General features: G+C 36.0%; 1 protein-coding gene across 1 annotated transcript in view; it reads left to right on the forward strand.

Moving 5' to 3' along the window:
* The window catches only part of LOC121725858 (glutaredoxin domain-containing cysteine-rich protein CG31559-like), a 72839-nt gene that overhangs the window by 23445 nt on the left and 31783 nt on the right, over positions 1–17611 (forward strand). Inside the window, exon 2 of the mRNA XM_042112997.1 lies at positions 5482–7066. Within this exon, the coding sequence (XP_041968931.1) occupies positions 5642–7066 (1425 nt within the window). The 5' untranslated portion in view covers positions 5482–5641. The remainder of the gene's footprint in view (positions 1–5481; positions 7067–17611) is intronic.

Raw genomic sequence — 17611 nt, forward strand, 5'->3', positions numbered from 1 at the left:
TAATGTAGTATCTAATTTTAGAAAATGAAACAATTCGGAGCTTATTTTCAACTATAAAAATGAATTATAAAATCGACACTTTAGGGTTAGTCGCCCCCTTAATAGAAAATTAGTTCGGGCTTGGAAAGTTCGTGATCTGAAGGTGATCATGTATCGTTTACGTCGACTTTAATTATGCGAGTTTCGAATGCCGATCATACCTACTCGAGAATAATCGCTGGTCCTTGTTCTAATTTTTATAGTTCTTATGGCTAGCTTGGTTTTTATAATAAACGTTGACAGAACAAATAATTAAATTGCGAATTTTATTTATTAAGTATTTATTAAGCAAGAGTTTACACTTGCATCAAAAACTAACTTTGTACTGAAATAAATATTTTGGTCATAATATTATGGAGTTGTTAGCACCACGGTCCACGCCATTGTCCTGACTCTTCAATCAATAAAGTGATGTCGACCTCAGAGGAACAACTGAGTTAGGATAGGATGCGCAGGCGCAAGTGATGTCGACCTCAGAGGAACAACTGAGTTAGGAGAGGATGCGCAGGCGCAAATGATGTCGACCTCAGAGGAACAACTGAGTTAGGATAGGATGCGCAGGCGTATTTTTAATGAATTAACGGCCTTGACGCGTGACTTTCAACACGATTTAAATGTTAGGAATGAGTAACAATCAATTGCAAATGCCATACGATTGTGATCAAACTATTTACATGTACGATGTCAAGATATAGTTACAAAGTACAGCAGAGTCCCTTTAAAGATTAAACAGCTTTAAATCCTTTTCAAGGTTATAAGGTAAATATTTATTATAAACACGTCGTTTTTTTTTTGATATTTTACTAGATGTTTCTCGCCACCTTATTGCGCAAACATTCATTCATTGAAACATCATTTTTCATAATAAGAATTACTACTCGTATTATTTGGACTTAGAATAACTTCATAGTTTAGTTTTATAACATAAGTAATGATATGGATTATTGCTTTATTATTAAAATTGTACATGACGGTATTTAAAAAAAAATTAAGAAGTACCGATCACAGAAGTGAAGTAAAAATGTTATCGAATCTTATCTTGCCGATGTTTCGAAACAAGCGATATCTCTTCAAATCTAGGTGACGTGTTCTACTTTCTTCTGATAAATATCCTGGGATTTTACATCTAATGTAAATATTGCGAATTACGTACCTACTTAAGCCGTAAACTTTATATTTTATTTTTATCAATCAAATATTAAACCTAGAAATTGCTATTTGTCTGCAAAAAACTTAGGCAAAAGGGGTTAAAAAGAAAAAATCATAGCGATAACCTTAAGAAATAACTCAAAAAGTATAGGTAGGTACATTAATATGACTCGTTGGAATGACTTTTATTTTAATTTTACTACCAAAACGACTAGTTACAACTTACAGGCATTACTCATATGTCAAGGTACTACGACTTGGTTTTCAAGACGCAAATGTCAATTTTTGTCTCTACTTGTACCTACAATGAGTGTTTCTAGAATGATCCAGACTTTTTCATATTTGTAAAAAAAAATTGTTATTTAATTTCACATAATATGACAAATTCTCCTCCCTTGGTGTTTGTTGCCAATCCCCTTTGAAACGGCTGCACTGATTTTTGTGTACTTATCGGGTAGATCTGACAAACTTTTCATACATGAAATAGCAACAGCATAGTAAAAGGAGGGGAAGTAAGTTATCTTCATACAAAGGCACCGCGCGCGGCTTGTGTGTGTGCGCCATAGTATCAATGCGTACGCCACGTACGGCACACAACAAAATCTCGGCGGTACCAGCCTAGTAAAACTGGCCGAGATTTTGTTGTGTGCCGTACGTGGCGACGCATTGATACTATGGCGCACACATACAAGCCGCGCGCGGTGCCTTTGTATGAAGATAACTTACTTCCCCTCCTTTTACTATGGCAACAGCCTTTACCGGGTAAGCAAGTGATTCTTGAAACCCATTAATGATTGTTTTTAGTGTAATAAAAAATATGGAAACTTTAAATAATATGTGAAATTCAATAAAAATTGTGCATCAAACTTCTTTTGTTCACACATTATTATTGAGCAATCGAAACAAAATCTTGAGTGTAATTATTGTATTATTGGAATTATGGAAGAGATTCCTCACAATATCAATGTCTTCATAATGAAAGCCATGGAAGTCATACCAAGTACATACATTCGTCCAATACCTGCCGCCCAGTGAAAGTTAAGTACAGCAATTGTCAACTGTGCTTATAAACAAACAGCCTATAAACAATACACAGTACATTGAAATGTGAACATTAATCGCAGCATTTAAAATTCAATTTACAGTGACTTTAAAGAAGCCTTAAAACCTTCCGTGGAAGTTATTATTTGATAACATAATAAGCTGTCATTGACCGACGAAATCGATACCAAAATCGTTGGTTGCATTTCGATAGTAGCTTGACGTTTCACTTCGCGAGAAACCATAGTATTTTAATATTATTTATTCTGTGGATCTTGTAACATGTGACATGCAATTGTTATAATTTATTTCTATTTAAATATATTATACAGACAACTTTGGTACTTTATATACTTGTTAAGGTATACAATAAGTATAGCAGGGGTGGCCAACCGGTCGATCGCGACTGTTAGTCCAGTCGATCGTGGCCAGGCGAAAAATATAAATAATTAGACCAGACTACCAGACCAATAAGCTAAACTATGCTGTTTCTATTAAGATTTCGAGAAGTATGAACTTGGTAGATCGCACAGGGTTTCGTAAGTAAACAGTAGATTTAAGGCCTAATAAAGTTTGGGGCCACCCCTGCAATATAGACTCATAGCCATTCAAAATTTAAATGAACCCGTTTACTTTTTCCTTAATAACTGTCAATTTCTCGTGACGAATAATTTCTGAGAACTTCGAGAAATCATGTCTGCACTCAATTTGATTTAGCAATACGTTGTAACGAACGTAAACAACGTATAATTCTATTTAACGACCAAGTGAAAAGTGACATAAGTATCAATTTCATAGAAATTTGAAGTGATGGTGCACCTGTTGTTACGAAAACGTAGACATTAATACTAATGACACTTTGTTGTGTATTATTTGGATTTCCTTGGGAATAGAAAAATAAAATTCGTGACTACTATAATATATTTTAAAATCTCTACTTTGAGCTTAAGCTGTTTACAAATATTACAATGAGCCTTAAATTCAACCTAACAATAAAAGAAAAAATATAACTGACCAAGAATAACAATTAATATTGTGCTTCGTTGTGCAGAAAATATTTTGAAAAAATCTTTAAAACATTTGTTATAGACAGTAACGAGATTTTTAATTACCATTACTTAATTTTATCGTTAATTTGATACGGTTACGGCTGTATCATTTACCATTAAGACGACATTCGTCAAAATGATTTCAACACGCAAAAAATATTTCCTGTAGGCTCTCGAGCGTCGGCAAACAATTTTCTCAAGCCGCCGCGCTCACGCAATCGGTTACAAAATAGTAGTGTCAATAGTTACATCCATGAAAATACTTTTAGATTCGTTCGTTATAACACCGATAATTTAATAAGGCAAAATACTGCTGCAATCATTTCGTAAGTTGGAGATTAGCCGTCGATAGACATTCGATTTGCCTTTGTATCTAATTGCAGGTATTGATTACTTTAGATATAGATCGTAGGATAACATATTTCATCCGGCATAACTAGCTTATCCGTGTGCTAGCAGATCATAAAGAACTACGATTATTATTAATTTTTATTTTTTTTATGAAATATGGGGGCAAACGAGCAAACGGGTCACCTGATGGTAAGCAACTTCCGTCGCCCATGGACACTCGCAGCATCAGAAGAGATGCAGGTGCGTTGCCGGCCTTTTAAGAGGGAATAGAATAATAGGGGAGGGTAGGGATGGGAAGGGAAGGGAAAAGGGGAGGATAGGGAGGGGAATTGGGCCTCCGGTAAACTCACTCACTCGGCGAAACACAGCGCAAGCGCTGTTTCACGCCGGTTTTCTGTGAGAACGTGGTATTTCTCCGGTCGAGCCGGCCCATTCGTGCCGAAGCATGGCTCTCCCACGTATAAATATTCGTTGCAGATGACGCTATAAAAACAAAGTAAAACTCTGCAACGAATATATATTATACTAGATGTCCCGCGCGGCTTCGCCCGCGTAAATTAGGAATTTCACAGAAACCGTACATTTTCGAATAAAAATAGCTATAAATACTCCTTTCACGTGGTCTACTCTATAAAAGTGCCAAATATTGCTATAAAAATTGCTCCAGTTGTTCGTGAGATAAACCCTTTCTAATATTTTCCCCATTTTTACCATATTTTCCTGAGTTTCTTCGGTCGTATTAGTCTTTGCGTGATAATATAATATAACTAGAAGTCCCGCGCGGCTTCGCCCGCGTAAATTAGAAATTTTACAGAATCCGTAGGTACATTTTCCCATAAAAAATATTTCCCCCGTTTTTCCCACATTTTCCTGAGTTTCTTCTGTCGTATTAGTCTTAGAGTAATAATATAATATAACCTTCTCGATAAATGATGAGTCTTACTCGATAAATGATCTATCTAACACTGAGATAAGTTTTTAAATCGGACCTGTAGTTTCTGAGATTGACGCGTTCAAGCAAACATACTCTTCAGGTTTATAATATTAGGTAGATATAGATTTTTTTTAATTATCGCTTGACAAACTCGAGTCTCGATCTAAAAGACTATGAAATGGTATAATATGGTAGTGATGATGATGATGATGATGATGAAGAATGTAATTTGCATAGTAGCATATGCTTTCTGTTCTTAAAACAACGCCGAAACTCCCAAACTTGTATCTATAAAGAATCAGGAATTCTCTCAGCACCTTCCGAACCACGGTATACCAGGTATATCTCGGTGCAAAATCTTACTTGTTGGTAGCATATGCTTAGAATACTTCTCACGAAACCGAAGTCACCACATGTTTCCCCATAAATTTTGAGGAGTTCCCTCGATTACTTATGGATCCTTCATCAGATCACTTGTGAATATACTTAATACCAAATTGGGATGATACCCTACAAAATGTTGAAAATCGGTTAACAAACGACGGAGTAATCGTTTAACATAACAAAACGAACATAACACCTCCCCCATTTTGAAAGTCGGTTAAAATTGTAGCCTATGTGTTATTCTGATATATAAGCTATATTATTGTAAAGTTTTATTAAAATCCGTTCAGTAGTTTGCGTGAAAGAGTAACAAACATCCATACAACCACACATCCACACATCCATACATCTATACATCCATACATCCAAACAAACTTTCGCCTTTATAATATTAGTAGGATTCGTTGCAGAGTTTTGCTTTGTTTTTATAGCGTCATATTTCATTTCACACTTTCTAATTTTGAAAAATAAAAGTAACGCTTGAAAATAAAATTTATTAGGCGTGTCATTAATTTATTGTTATTTCGTTTCCAGGTAAACTGAGTGACGTAAAGAGGTCGCCCGTGCGGATTGTTGACCTACACACGATCGGTTACCGGAAGCATTATGCCTTATACGTCCCCGACGATCTAAAGTACGAGCCGCACTTGAATATCGACCGGAATGAAATAATTATGCCAATAGACTGATCACGATGGAGGAGGTGACGACGCGTGCCAATCTCGAGTACATCTCTCTGACCCCCAAAAGTCAGAGAACTGGATCTACAACTTTTACGCAGATAACTAGCGATGACTCTCAGCGGGTGAACGGATTCGATAACCAGTCCGACATGGACTCTCTAAGTTCGATGCACTCTCTTGTCCTTAATTCGAAATCGCCATCTGCAACGGTATTCGTAGCGGCGACCCAACCAGAGCGACCCGTGAACACGTCTAGCGTAGACGCACTCGCCAACAACGGTCCCCACGTGGTCACGATCAGGATCAACACCGACGCCGACAAGTCGCGGGCGCCGAAGATTTCTAGCGTCCACCTGAAGAGCGAGGTGGACTTCGAGCCTATCAAATATGAGACTAGCAAGAAAAGCCTGATCACACTAAACGTTGAAGAGAGTCGACCGAAAATTATAGATGGCGAGCAGCTATCCAAAATGGACAAGCCACCGTTCATCTACTGCAACTCGTACACGAGTCCGATTTCTAATCTGATGATGTCCAGCGGCCAGTGCTCCCCAAGCGACACCCTGGACTCGGGCACGTGCAGCGACCTCGACGGTACGCCTCCGCCACTCCCCAAAAAGAAGACGTCCAAATCGAGTTCAACGAAGAAAGCCGTCTCCGTCACGGTAATTAGTTCGGCAAAAAATCACGGCGAGGTCGATTTTGAAGATAACGACTCGAACATATCGTGCGACTCGTTAAATAGTAGCGAGTTAAATGGAAGCGTGCACGCCGAGGAAAGTCCCAGCGACGATGCAAGCAAAAAAGAAACGAAACAGTCTTCCGAGCCTCCGCCCCGAGCCGCGATCAAAGTGAACAATAAAGACGGCAGCTTTCTACCGCAAGGTCTCCTGCAAGACATACGAGATCGCTCGGCAAAACTCACTGCTACCGAAAACGAAAGTGTGGACACGGTCGATGCGGTCGAGGAAATAAACGAAAATAACGCGTTGACCCCAGATATTTCTAAAGAAAGTTCACAATTAACGTCCTTCCTTCTGGTCTCGCAGTTGAACAAGGAAGTGAATAAAAACAACGCAAACTTATCGCCGCCGCCCGCGTGTAAATCACCGATAATAAGGGAAAGCACCTACGAGGAGAGACAGCAGCTGGAAAAGATGAAAGAAGAAATTTGCTACAGTAGTCATTACTTCGATACGGATAAATTTTATGATTTCCACTTGAACGAGAAACAATTTGACAATGTGCCGGTGAAAAGTGATAATTGTGATAAAAGTGCGACCGTCTCCGATATAGAGTATTTCGCCGGAGTGAAAGATTTCAAGTGCGAGGACGCGCAGTCTACGATTAAAAGTTCAAAGGGAACCATTCGCGGTGTTAAAAATCGCGTGCGTGCCGGCATCGCTACATTCCTTCAGATCCAGACCGCTACCAAGGTAATTTCTTCATTTATTTTTTAACCTACCTGAGCTGTCAGATATTTATTATTTACAGAAGCGTTGAACAAATTTAATTAATTCTACTTAATGTTAATGTTTAACCTAGAACAAAATGTGCGGCGGAAATCCCTGATTTTTAAATTCAGAAAGTTTTTTTAGTTTTAAAGCTGCTTATAAATCTGTGATAATAATAGCTCCCACACCGTTTTCGGTGACGATGGTCGATTTCATTGAAACCAGGCCAGCTACATAGGAGTAATTTTATAGTGCCCAAGTGTGTGCGCAGTACACAAGAGCACTCTCTATTCCATTACTCTCATAACCCAGTGGGACGGAAGACCGACACGACTGGCGAGAGATCAAGCGCAGGACCGACTCTTTACATGCCCATGCGACGCATGGATCATCTTACTTGTCAGACAATCAGGTGATCAGCCTGCATTGTCCTAACCAAACTTGGAAATAACATATTTCCACCACCAACCCACGACCTCCGAGTCAAGAGCCGCGCTCTATACCGCTAGACCACGGAGGCGGAGGAGTAAATCTGTAAGCTCTCATTATAAGTACCGGCTTTAAAGCTCGTAGACCGGAGAACTCGAAAGTAAATTACTACAAAACATCACATTAATTACTTTTTGATTTTAAATGAATATTTTGATCTGATTTCGTCAGTTAATACTTCCATAATATTTATTTCGACTTTGCACGACTTTGTATCTCATTAGAAAAGTTTCAAATTTGGTTCCAGTTGAAAACAATAGTTTACCAATAGCTGCTGTCAACAACCAATTTTAAACTGAGATCAAAACAGTAGCAGCAAGGTGACATTGTATGATTAGTACCTTGTCTAATACAATCGTGAATACACAGTCAAGAATAGCTTTCATAGTGTCGTTCGAACAATAGCGGTGCCAATTATAGTGCTTCTGTTGAGATATTGGTCATTGTTTCAGAGATTGTTTCATATTCTTATGTACTAGCTCCTATGCAAGCACTTTATACTAACTGCCTTATGACCTGAAATTTCCTAGTCCAAAAATAGGAAACACGTTTAAAGTTTTATGAATTTCTAAGAAATCACTCAAATAATTTAATAATAAGATTCGATCAAAAATAGGTAGTAGTCGATCCCCTATTTAACCCCCTAGGCCTAGGGGATGGAATTGTGAATACCTACTACTTTTTTGTGGATGACTATTTTGAAAGAGGAACACATAGTGCGTAAGCTTTTAAGTTTATTTGCCTTATACGTTTATCAATCAATATTTGCTTTATTACTAGTGTGAAGATATTTTTGCCATTAAAATACATGCATATTATGTGCTTGCTAAAAAGATAGTAAAATTGTCTTTTGTAATGCGATATCATCATTAACGTTAGTGCTGGTTATCGCCTGGCGTGCGACAGGAATGAAGCTCAGAGCCAGTGAGGCGTCTCATGCTAATAGTATGATAATTAAATTTTTATTCCGAATAAATGAAAGTGGACGCATGCGATCTATAAGTCAAGGCTGCAGTCAGTTCCGTGAATGACATGCTAATGCTGTCGAATGGTTTTGTATGACACGATATGTAAGAGACCATGTTTCATTCTAATAATACCAATGCAAAAGTGTGTCTGCCTTTATATCTTACTATTTCGTGAATTATATACTTTATCAAATGGTTCTGTATGACAATATGAGAAATACTATACTCCACAATATCTGTTTCTCTTTAGTCTTGCTAGCCATAGCTGACTTCACGCTAAAGCGTGTAACGTGTAACGTGTTCCATTCGTGTTCCACGCGTTCTTTTGTTTCCTTCTAGGATTTTCATAAATAATCGAGTTGGTCGCGGATGACGTCATACATCTAGTTGGCCAAGCTTTTGAGCTTTTCGTAAGTGTGAGTGAGATGGCTATATTTTTCATAAAATTAGAGCAGGACAGTTGAAATGTATGAACAAACACCGTATCTGTCTAGAAAAAAAATGTCAGTATACATATTTTATTATAAATATATTTAAACATGCAGACATGTCTGGCTCTACTTAAAAAGGAGATCCTGTTTCTACACAAGTGTTACTAAGAATATGTTTTATTAATAATTCAACATTTACTTAGGTTTATTCGTGACGTTTCCTTAGAAATGAGTGTTTACGCATCGCTAAACTTTGACCCCATTGCTAATAATAATTCCTATAATATACACCTGTATTCAGGAGACGACAATATATTGTTTTTATCTATATAAGGTCTTTAAAAAAAGGTGGATCTCTTAAGTTTCATTATTATCAATCACCTATTAGCCTTATTATTATTCAGGATAGATCAACTGCCAATTTTTTTTCAACTTTAGATAAATTAAGTTTTTCCATCGTAGTCAAGTTACAAAACATACGACATGAAGCATCATGAATAGCTTTTTTAGGGTTCCGCAGCCAAATGGAAAAAAAACGGAACCCTTATAGATTCGTCATGTCTGTCTGTCTGTCTGTCTGTCTGTCCATCCGTATGTCACAGCCACTTTTTATAAGCTTTATGCTAAATGTTTCCAGTAGGTTTTGAAGGAAACAAACAACTCTTCTATTTAAAACTCTTGTCTCTATTATTATTATTTGTTATACTAAACAAGGCTAAACATAATGAACAGTTAAGCAGTGCATTACGTTAGCACTTAACTTTTACTTCCTAATTATATATTTAATTGATATTTTCAGACCGTTCCATAACATAATAATCTTATGTGTCTTGTATTCATTTGCATTTTGTTTACAACATTCTGACTTACTACTACTGGTTTGAATAAGTTTTTTTTTTTTTTTTTTTTTATGAAATAAGGGGGCAAACGAGCAAACGGGTCACCTGATGGAAAGCAACTTCCGTCGCCCATGGACACTCGCAGCATCAGAAGAGCTGCAAGTGCGTTGCCGGCCTTTTAAGAGGGAATAGGGTAATAGGGGAGGGTAGGGAAGGGAAGGGAAGGGAATAGTTGAGGGTAGGGAAGGGAATACGTGGTAGTGAGAACGTGGTATTTATCCGGTCGAGCCGGCCCATTCGTGCCGAAGCATGGCTCTCCCACGTATAAAAGTTTGTATTATGTTACAAATATCTACATAAATGTCACAGCAATAACTTTTTATAAAGAAGAACAGTTTGTTTCATATCAAACAACGAAGCTACAGAGCCGATTTTGATAAAATTTTTTGAAAGAGGATACTGTTTATCCTTGAAAAATGTACAATCAAATGAAAATAAGCCATGACTGTTTCCAGTGTCAGCTGTCTGTCATGATATTATAATCCGACCAAGTTACGTAGGTCCGTTATCTGCTATTGATTTATCTTACATAACCTGACAGTCTTACCAACAGTCTCTGCCACCGAATGCACTTGTAATTGGACGCATAAAATCAGAATCAAAATATTTTTATTTAGAGTAATTTTTTTACAAAAACTTTTCCGAACGTCGATACTAAGGTGCCTACCACCGGTTCGGGAACTAACCCGGCGAGAAGAACCAGCGTAAGAAACTCGCACGGGGCCATCTTTTACTAAAAAGATGGAAAATTACAATTTAAAACATTATATACATAATAATAACAGGCAAGACAAGGTTCGGGTGCCGAAGAAATAAATATCATAATTTATGATCACAATTAAGAAGCCTTTTGCAATAACAATCAGCGACCTTGATCATAAGATTGTCATTATCTTTCAATATTCAATTTTTCATGTTGCATCATCTGTGGTATAATTAAAATTTATAATACAAATAAAACAACGGTAATAAACTTGTAACCTACTTTGTTTATGCAGAAATTGCAGGTTTGTCGCACTTGGAACGAACTTTTGCTATGATATATATACGTGGGAGAGTCATGCTTCGGCACGAATGGGCCGGCTCGACCGGATAAATACCACGTTCTCACAGAAAACCGGCGTGAAACAGCGCTTGCGCTGTGTGCGAGACCCAATCCCTTACCCTATTCCCTTTCCTACCCTCCCCTATTCTCTTCCCTTCCCTACCCTCCCCTATTACCTCTTAAAAGGCCGGCAACGCACATGCAGCTCTTCTGATGCTGCGAGTGTCCATGGGCGACGGAAGTTGCTTTCCATCAGGTGACCCGTTTAATCGTTTGCCCCCTTATTTCATAAAAATAAAAAAGACTATCCCAAATATGGATATAGTTCCTACAAAAAGAATCCCACGGAGTTTAAACAATCTCCACGCCAAATTTCTTGAAAATAGCTTCTGCGGTTTGAGGTTATAACAGTTAAATAAAAATAATAATAAATAAATAAATAATCTGTTTATTTCAATTAACAAAATCCAAACACAATACTTACTTATGCTGGTAATCTCATGAGAGATTTTATACATAAGGAGTTGCTTATTTTATATAATAGTACACTTATACAATTATTGCTTTTGCACCTAATATTGATATTATATTTTCTAGACTAAAAATTATTTTTCAATCAAAAATTTTAGTGAAGAAATTATATACAACTATTTATTCCACAAATAAATTATAACTTGTCTTACAGCCTTCTCTAAACTTAGAAACCCATAAACTTTGATGCTCAAAGTCGCGGGCAACAGTAGAGATGTTGTAGAAAACATGAGAGCGTGCCACTAAATGAGTTTCACGCCCGGTTAGTTTCACTGTTCCGATTGACTATAGATACTATAGAGTATAGACTATAGTGTGTATAGTAAAGATTATACGTTAACTTACCCCGATAACTTTTTGTAAACCAAAAAAGAAACAGAGTTTACCTGATTGTCAGTGATAACTGCAGTTTGAATTGGCAGAGCCGACCCTTTCGTGCCAAATAATAGCTGTTACCACTTTAAAAAACTAGATAATTTAGAAGTTATATAAATGCGCAAATGTGCTAAAATTATACGATTTCTTCTTGTAAAACGGACGATTTGCGGGCAAAATCCAGTGCTATTCAATTTACATTTAAAATTAAATAATAACATTTTATTTATTTCAATTAATTGGTCACTTTTTAAAAATCACATTAAAATTTGTCATGCAACAATCTTGACTCGACCACATTATAGCAATATCTAATAATGCCATACTATGATCAAAACATTAAAACGCGTTGCGTTGTTCAAAAGATTTCAACGCGTTCACTGACAATGACGTAGTGTGCTTCATTTTATTTAACAAACTAAAGATACAAAAAAAATATTGACTTCATTAAAATCTATATAATAAATAAAATAAATAGTATTTCTCTATAAAATTCTTCGTTTTACTTTACTACCAGTTATCCGTGTCGAATAAGTGACTCTATCTGAAACTTTAGAAAACTAGATTCTAGGTACTCTTTACAATGCTAGGTTATTTCCCTTGTTTAGTAGTTCCCATGTATAAAATTATAGGAATGTGCATATTCAGATAAGAAAAGATTGAAGGAAGTGTATAACAAATATTCTTCCTATTGCTGTAAAAACTATGATCAGATCTTAATTACGTTCGATAGCATCCGTATAATTAGATAATGATTGTGTACTCTGTTGCTTAGTAATAAGGTTAGAAATCTGTTGTCGTATGGGCGTCATCTTTGTAGGTGAAATTTAATTTTCTTGAATAATAATAGGAAAATCTGCTCTCAGTAATCTGTTAGCGTTTTTCGGTGATAGGAATTTTCCGCTGTTGTTTCGTTCATAAGAATTGTGACGTGATAATTATATGGAGATATTTTGTAGTGGCGTTACTAGGCTTACTACATAATATTATAATATTATGGTTCAAGTCATATTCATCTTTTTGTAAACAAAGTTCTGTGTGGATGGAATTATGTAGCAATTTTCATGTCCCTTATTTACCGCGCAATAAATACGTGTCATTAATTTGGTCAAGTTTAAAATAAATTATTTTATTTAGATGGAAATGAATAAACAAAATAATTTATGGAAGTGTAAAAAAATGAAATAGACTAATAACATACTTAAAATATATTTTTTAAATAACAATATCTTACTTATTTTAAGACTATTAACATAAGATAAACTATTAACATAAGCTTTGCTTATAAGTAGGGTTGCCATTTGTCCGGGTTTCCCTGGATTTGTCCTAGTTTGAAGGACGTCCGGGGACCATCCGGCCAGGTTTTTTAAAAGTGTCCGGGTGAAATCCGGACACTTTTGTCGAAAGAAACCTAACTTTTTAGTCATGCAACAACAAACGAAATATAAAAACTTGCTAAGCATACACACGGTTTCTTCTTTAATCAAAAAGTACGATTTCAAGGACTTAAGTTACTGAAAGATATTTTAGCAAAAATTGACAAAACGTAATTGTAAAATGTAAATACTTTTAAGAGGTGTCCGGGGTAATAACCACATTTCGGGCAAATGTCCGGGAATTTTGTCGTACCTGACCGGCCAAGGCAATTTGGGTGATGGCAACCCTACTTATAAGCCAAGAAAGTTGTGATGCTCATTTTCTTTGTGTGAATAATGCTTTCTTTTGCACTCATAGCAAACAAAAGATGTAATGGCATGGTTATGCTCTAGCAATTGCAGATCTAACCATAACCGATGGCAGACTTAGATTAGTATTAACGGTGATCTCAAGATGATGTGGTTTACAACATATTTGGACCGCAGTGATATCAAAAATGCTATATCGTGGAAATCGATTTGGATTCGTGCGATATCACAAATCGATATTACAAACTATAATGGTGGGCACTGATCCCTGGAGCAGATTTGAGAGATTCATATTGAAACGGGCAAGGTAACCAACTATTTAAGACTTCAAGTCTATTTAAACCTCTACTACATTCCAAATGGTTAAAATTATTACTGTATAGAATATCTTGTTAGTTGCGCAGCCCCTACACTAAGAAATTCTTGTGCTGTAGGGGTTGCCTGCCAATTATTAACATAAATTATTAAGTCACACACACTGTCATGCAAAAAAATACAAAATAAAATATTATGTAGCGCGATGCAGCTTGAATATTTCAAATGAGCTAAAGGTCTCGTATTCGAATATGCTAAAAGCTAATATTATAAACATGTTAGTATTTTCTAGTCAGTAGGTACTACTAGTTAAGATTTAGGTTAACATCAAAACCTTTGTTTTTTTAACAATATAATAAATACTGCATACAAATATTAATTAGTTGTAGTTTAACGTAATTTTTAAACTTATAACCGCTATAAATAGACAATTACTGGTACTTAGGCTATGATCTAAGCCAACAAGCTATAGTGTATCGGTGATATATGTCATGACATAATTTATGAAGTGAGGTGAGACCCGTCACGACATTGCCAGGAACGCGGAAATGCTGATATATAGGTACTCGATCTATATGTTAATACGATCGATATGTTTTTTTCAGTTCTATACTACGAATAATAAATAGTTTCTATACTATAATTTTAAAATATAATATTAAAGTGCTATCTAATATATACAAATAAGTCGGGTTTTCCTTCCTGACGCTATAACTCCAGAACACAGGAACCTATTTCCACGGTTTTGCATTCGTTGGAAAGGTCTGTGGTTCGGTAAGGTCTATAGAAAAAAACTTCAGAAAAAACTTCAAGAGAAAAGGAGGAAAACAGGGAAAATATTTTTATAGCAAAACAACGCTAGTCTTATAATGTTTTTAATAGAACAGCTGATGTAGTTTTCAATTAAACAGTTGTCAAATGAAATCTTTTTACTCCCACAAATAGAGTTCATAAATAATAAATAAATGACATTTTAAATTTATTTACGCCTCGATTTGGTTTAAACTGACCTCTACTTTTTTAATTAAATAAAAATTACATACTTAATATTATTACGTCAATATTATGGTCTCTAAGTTTTTGTTGACTATCTTACAATTCATTGACTAAATTAAGTTCATTATTTAATTAACTGCTTGATGAGCTCAGGGTTCTCACCAAGCCTTATTTACTGCAAATAATACGAAAATAAAATAGAAAACTTCAGAATTTCACACACATTTTGTAGGTTCTGTGAAAGTTTAGTTTCGTTTGTATTACTTACAAACTCGTTTTTGTGGTTGATGATAGCTTCGTTGAGTTTAACGACAGTTGGGTGTCAATGAGCATACGGGTCGCGTTGTGGTAAGTGATTTCAATTCAACAGTTACGGATGTTTTGTGGTCGCTATTGTTGTGTTCTATTTTGGTTTCTTCCATTTGATTTTAATCACAACCTTTGTATTTTCCAAAATTTTACACGTTCATTTAAAGCGATCTATGGTTTAGTTGCCGAACTATCAAGTACGAAATTCTGCTACTTTAGTTCAGGAAACAGTTTCGATTCAGATTCTACTCAAATCTTCATCAGTATGTCATCAAACAAATGCCAAACTATCACTCATCAAACAAATGCTAAACTTCTTTTGAGTTCTGATCATCAACGCTTGACTTGGTGTGACATTTTTTTATGCCGAGACTGTATATTATATTATGTTAGGTTAGATATAATACTAGCTGCCTGGCACGTGCTTCCCTACGTATAAAGATTAAAGTGAAGTAATAAAAATCTTAAATTGGAACTTGTACTGTCAACGTGGGACAACAATATACGTGGGAGAGCCATGCTTCGGCACGAATGGGCCGGCTCGACCGGAAAAATACCACGTTCTCTCAGAAAACCGGCGTGAAACAGCGCTTGCGCTGTGTTTCGCCGAGTGAGTGAGTTTACCAGAGGCCCAATTCCCTTCCCTATCCTCCCCTATTCCCTTCCTTTCCCATCCCTACCCTATTCCCTCTTAAAAGGCCGGCAACGCACCTGCAGCTCTTCTGATGCTGCGAGTGTCCATGGGCGACGGAAGTTGCTTTCCATCAGGTGACCCGTTTGCTCGTTTGCCCCCTGCTTTCATAAAAAAAAAACACCGAAAAAGTTTCAGTTTCATAGCAAAATCACCATAACAAAATGAACCGCCATTTTTATTTAATTAATTTGTTACTAAAAATTTGATAAAAAACTGCTCGACTGATTTTATGCAAACTTCACGTAAACCATCTACTAAATAGAACAAATGCCATTTGGTTTGGATAGGTGAGCCCGTTCTTGAGTTATAAAATTACAACGAAAAGTGGCATTAATTTTTATATATTGAGATTAGGATCGGGACACAGCTTTCTGCATATAAAAATAACATAACAGATAACGGCTTGTCTAGTGTTTCAATTTCACTACAAACTATTACGTTCCTATAACAAACAAACCCTTTACCCCGGTGCCCCGATGGCCTTTATTTTTCTTTTAACTGGACATTACTCCGCCATTAGCCTCAACACTGATTGCGACAAGCAGATAAAGCACGCTTAGGCTTTTAAAGAACAAACGTTATCACTGAGAGATGACGCAAGCAAGAACTACATTACGTGATCAGCCGCGGTCAACCTGCAGGATGACATGGTTACAAATTGCTGACCTACTGTGAAATGTTTTAAATGCCAACGCTGGTAAAAAATATTACTGAGATTTAGATGTCTGCCCGTCTGTCCGTCTGTCTGTTTGTCTCCAGGCTGTATCTCAAAAACGGCTATATAGCTAGTTTAACTTTAAGTTTAATTTTATTTTATTTACTTATATAAACTTTAACTTTAGTTTAATTTTCACAGATTGTGTATATCTGTTGCCGCTATAACAACAAATACTAAAAATAAAACAAAATTAATATTTAAGAGGGCTCCTAATTCCCATACAATAAACGAGATTGTTTGGCCTTTTTCGCTTGCAATCAATAATGGCAACAGGTAGGCACTTGAAATTTTCACAAAGCCCTTAGTTGATCATCATCATCATCATATCAGCCTATAGTCGTCCCCCTTAGCCCCCGTAAGCCCTTAGTTATATTGTGTAATTTAATAATTGTTGGGTTAGTTCGATAGCGCGATGTAGGAATGTTAGGCGAATTGTGGGTACCGCCACAATAATTAATAATAATATTAAAATAAAATAAAGATTTAAGTAAGTATTTAAGTTTATTTAATTTATTTTTCCCCTACAAAAAACACAATATTTGGCCTATTTCTGCTCTATAACGGTACGGAACCCTTTGCGCGAATCCGACTCGCATTTGGCTGTTTTTTTGGGCTTAAATCGTCCGAGATAAAATTTTATAGTGCTACATTTTTGTGTATAGTAGTTCGTTTATTTTAAAGTGTTATCTTTAGTATTGTACGCTTTTTGTAACGGGAAAAAAATTACAATTCAGATGGAGACATGTGACGTGATCGAAAATTCGTAAGATGAAGGAAGAACAGGCATGCCACGCGACATAGCTAAAGAAGTAATTAATTATCTTTTTACTTACCTATACTTTTTAAAATAAAAAAAATATGTTATTAAATACTCTCTAAGTGCACCACTTGGTTTGAGGCTGAGTGGATATAATATTATGATAGTCTTAATATGTTATAACGTGTCATAATATCAGAAGCATCAAGCAACACAGTCTTAATATGTTATAACGTGTCATAATATCAGAAGCATCAAGCAACACAATCTTTTTTCAAGCTGTTTCAATTGACCCATATTAAAATTTCGAATACA

The sequence above is a fragment of the Aricia agestis genome, chromosome 4 (assembly GCF_905147365.1).
Source record: "Aricia agestis chromosome 4, ilAriAges1.1, whole genome shotgun sequence".
Classification (NCBI taxonomy): domain Eukaryota; kingdom Metazoa; phylum Arthropoda; class Insecta; order Lepidoptera; family Lycaenidae; genus Aricia; species Aricia agestis.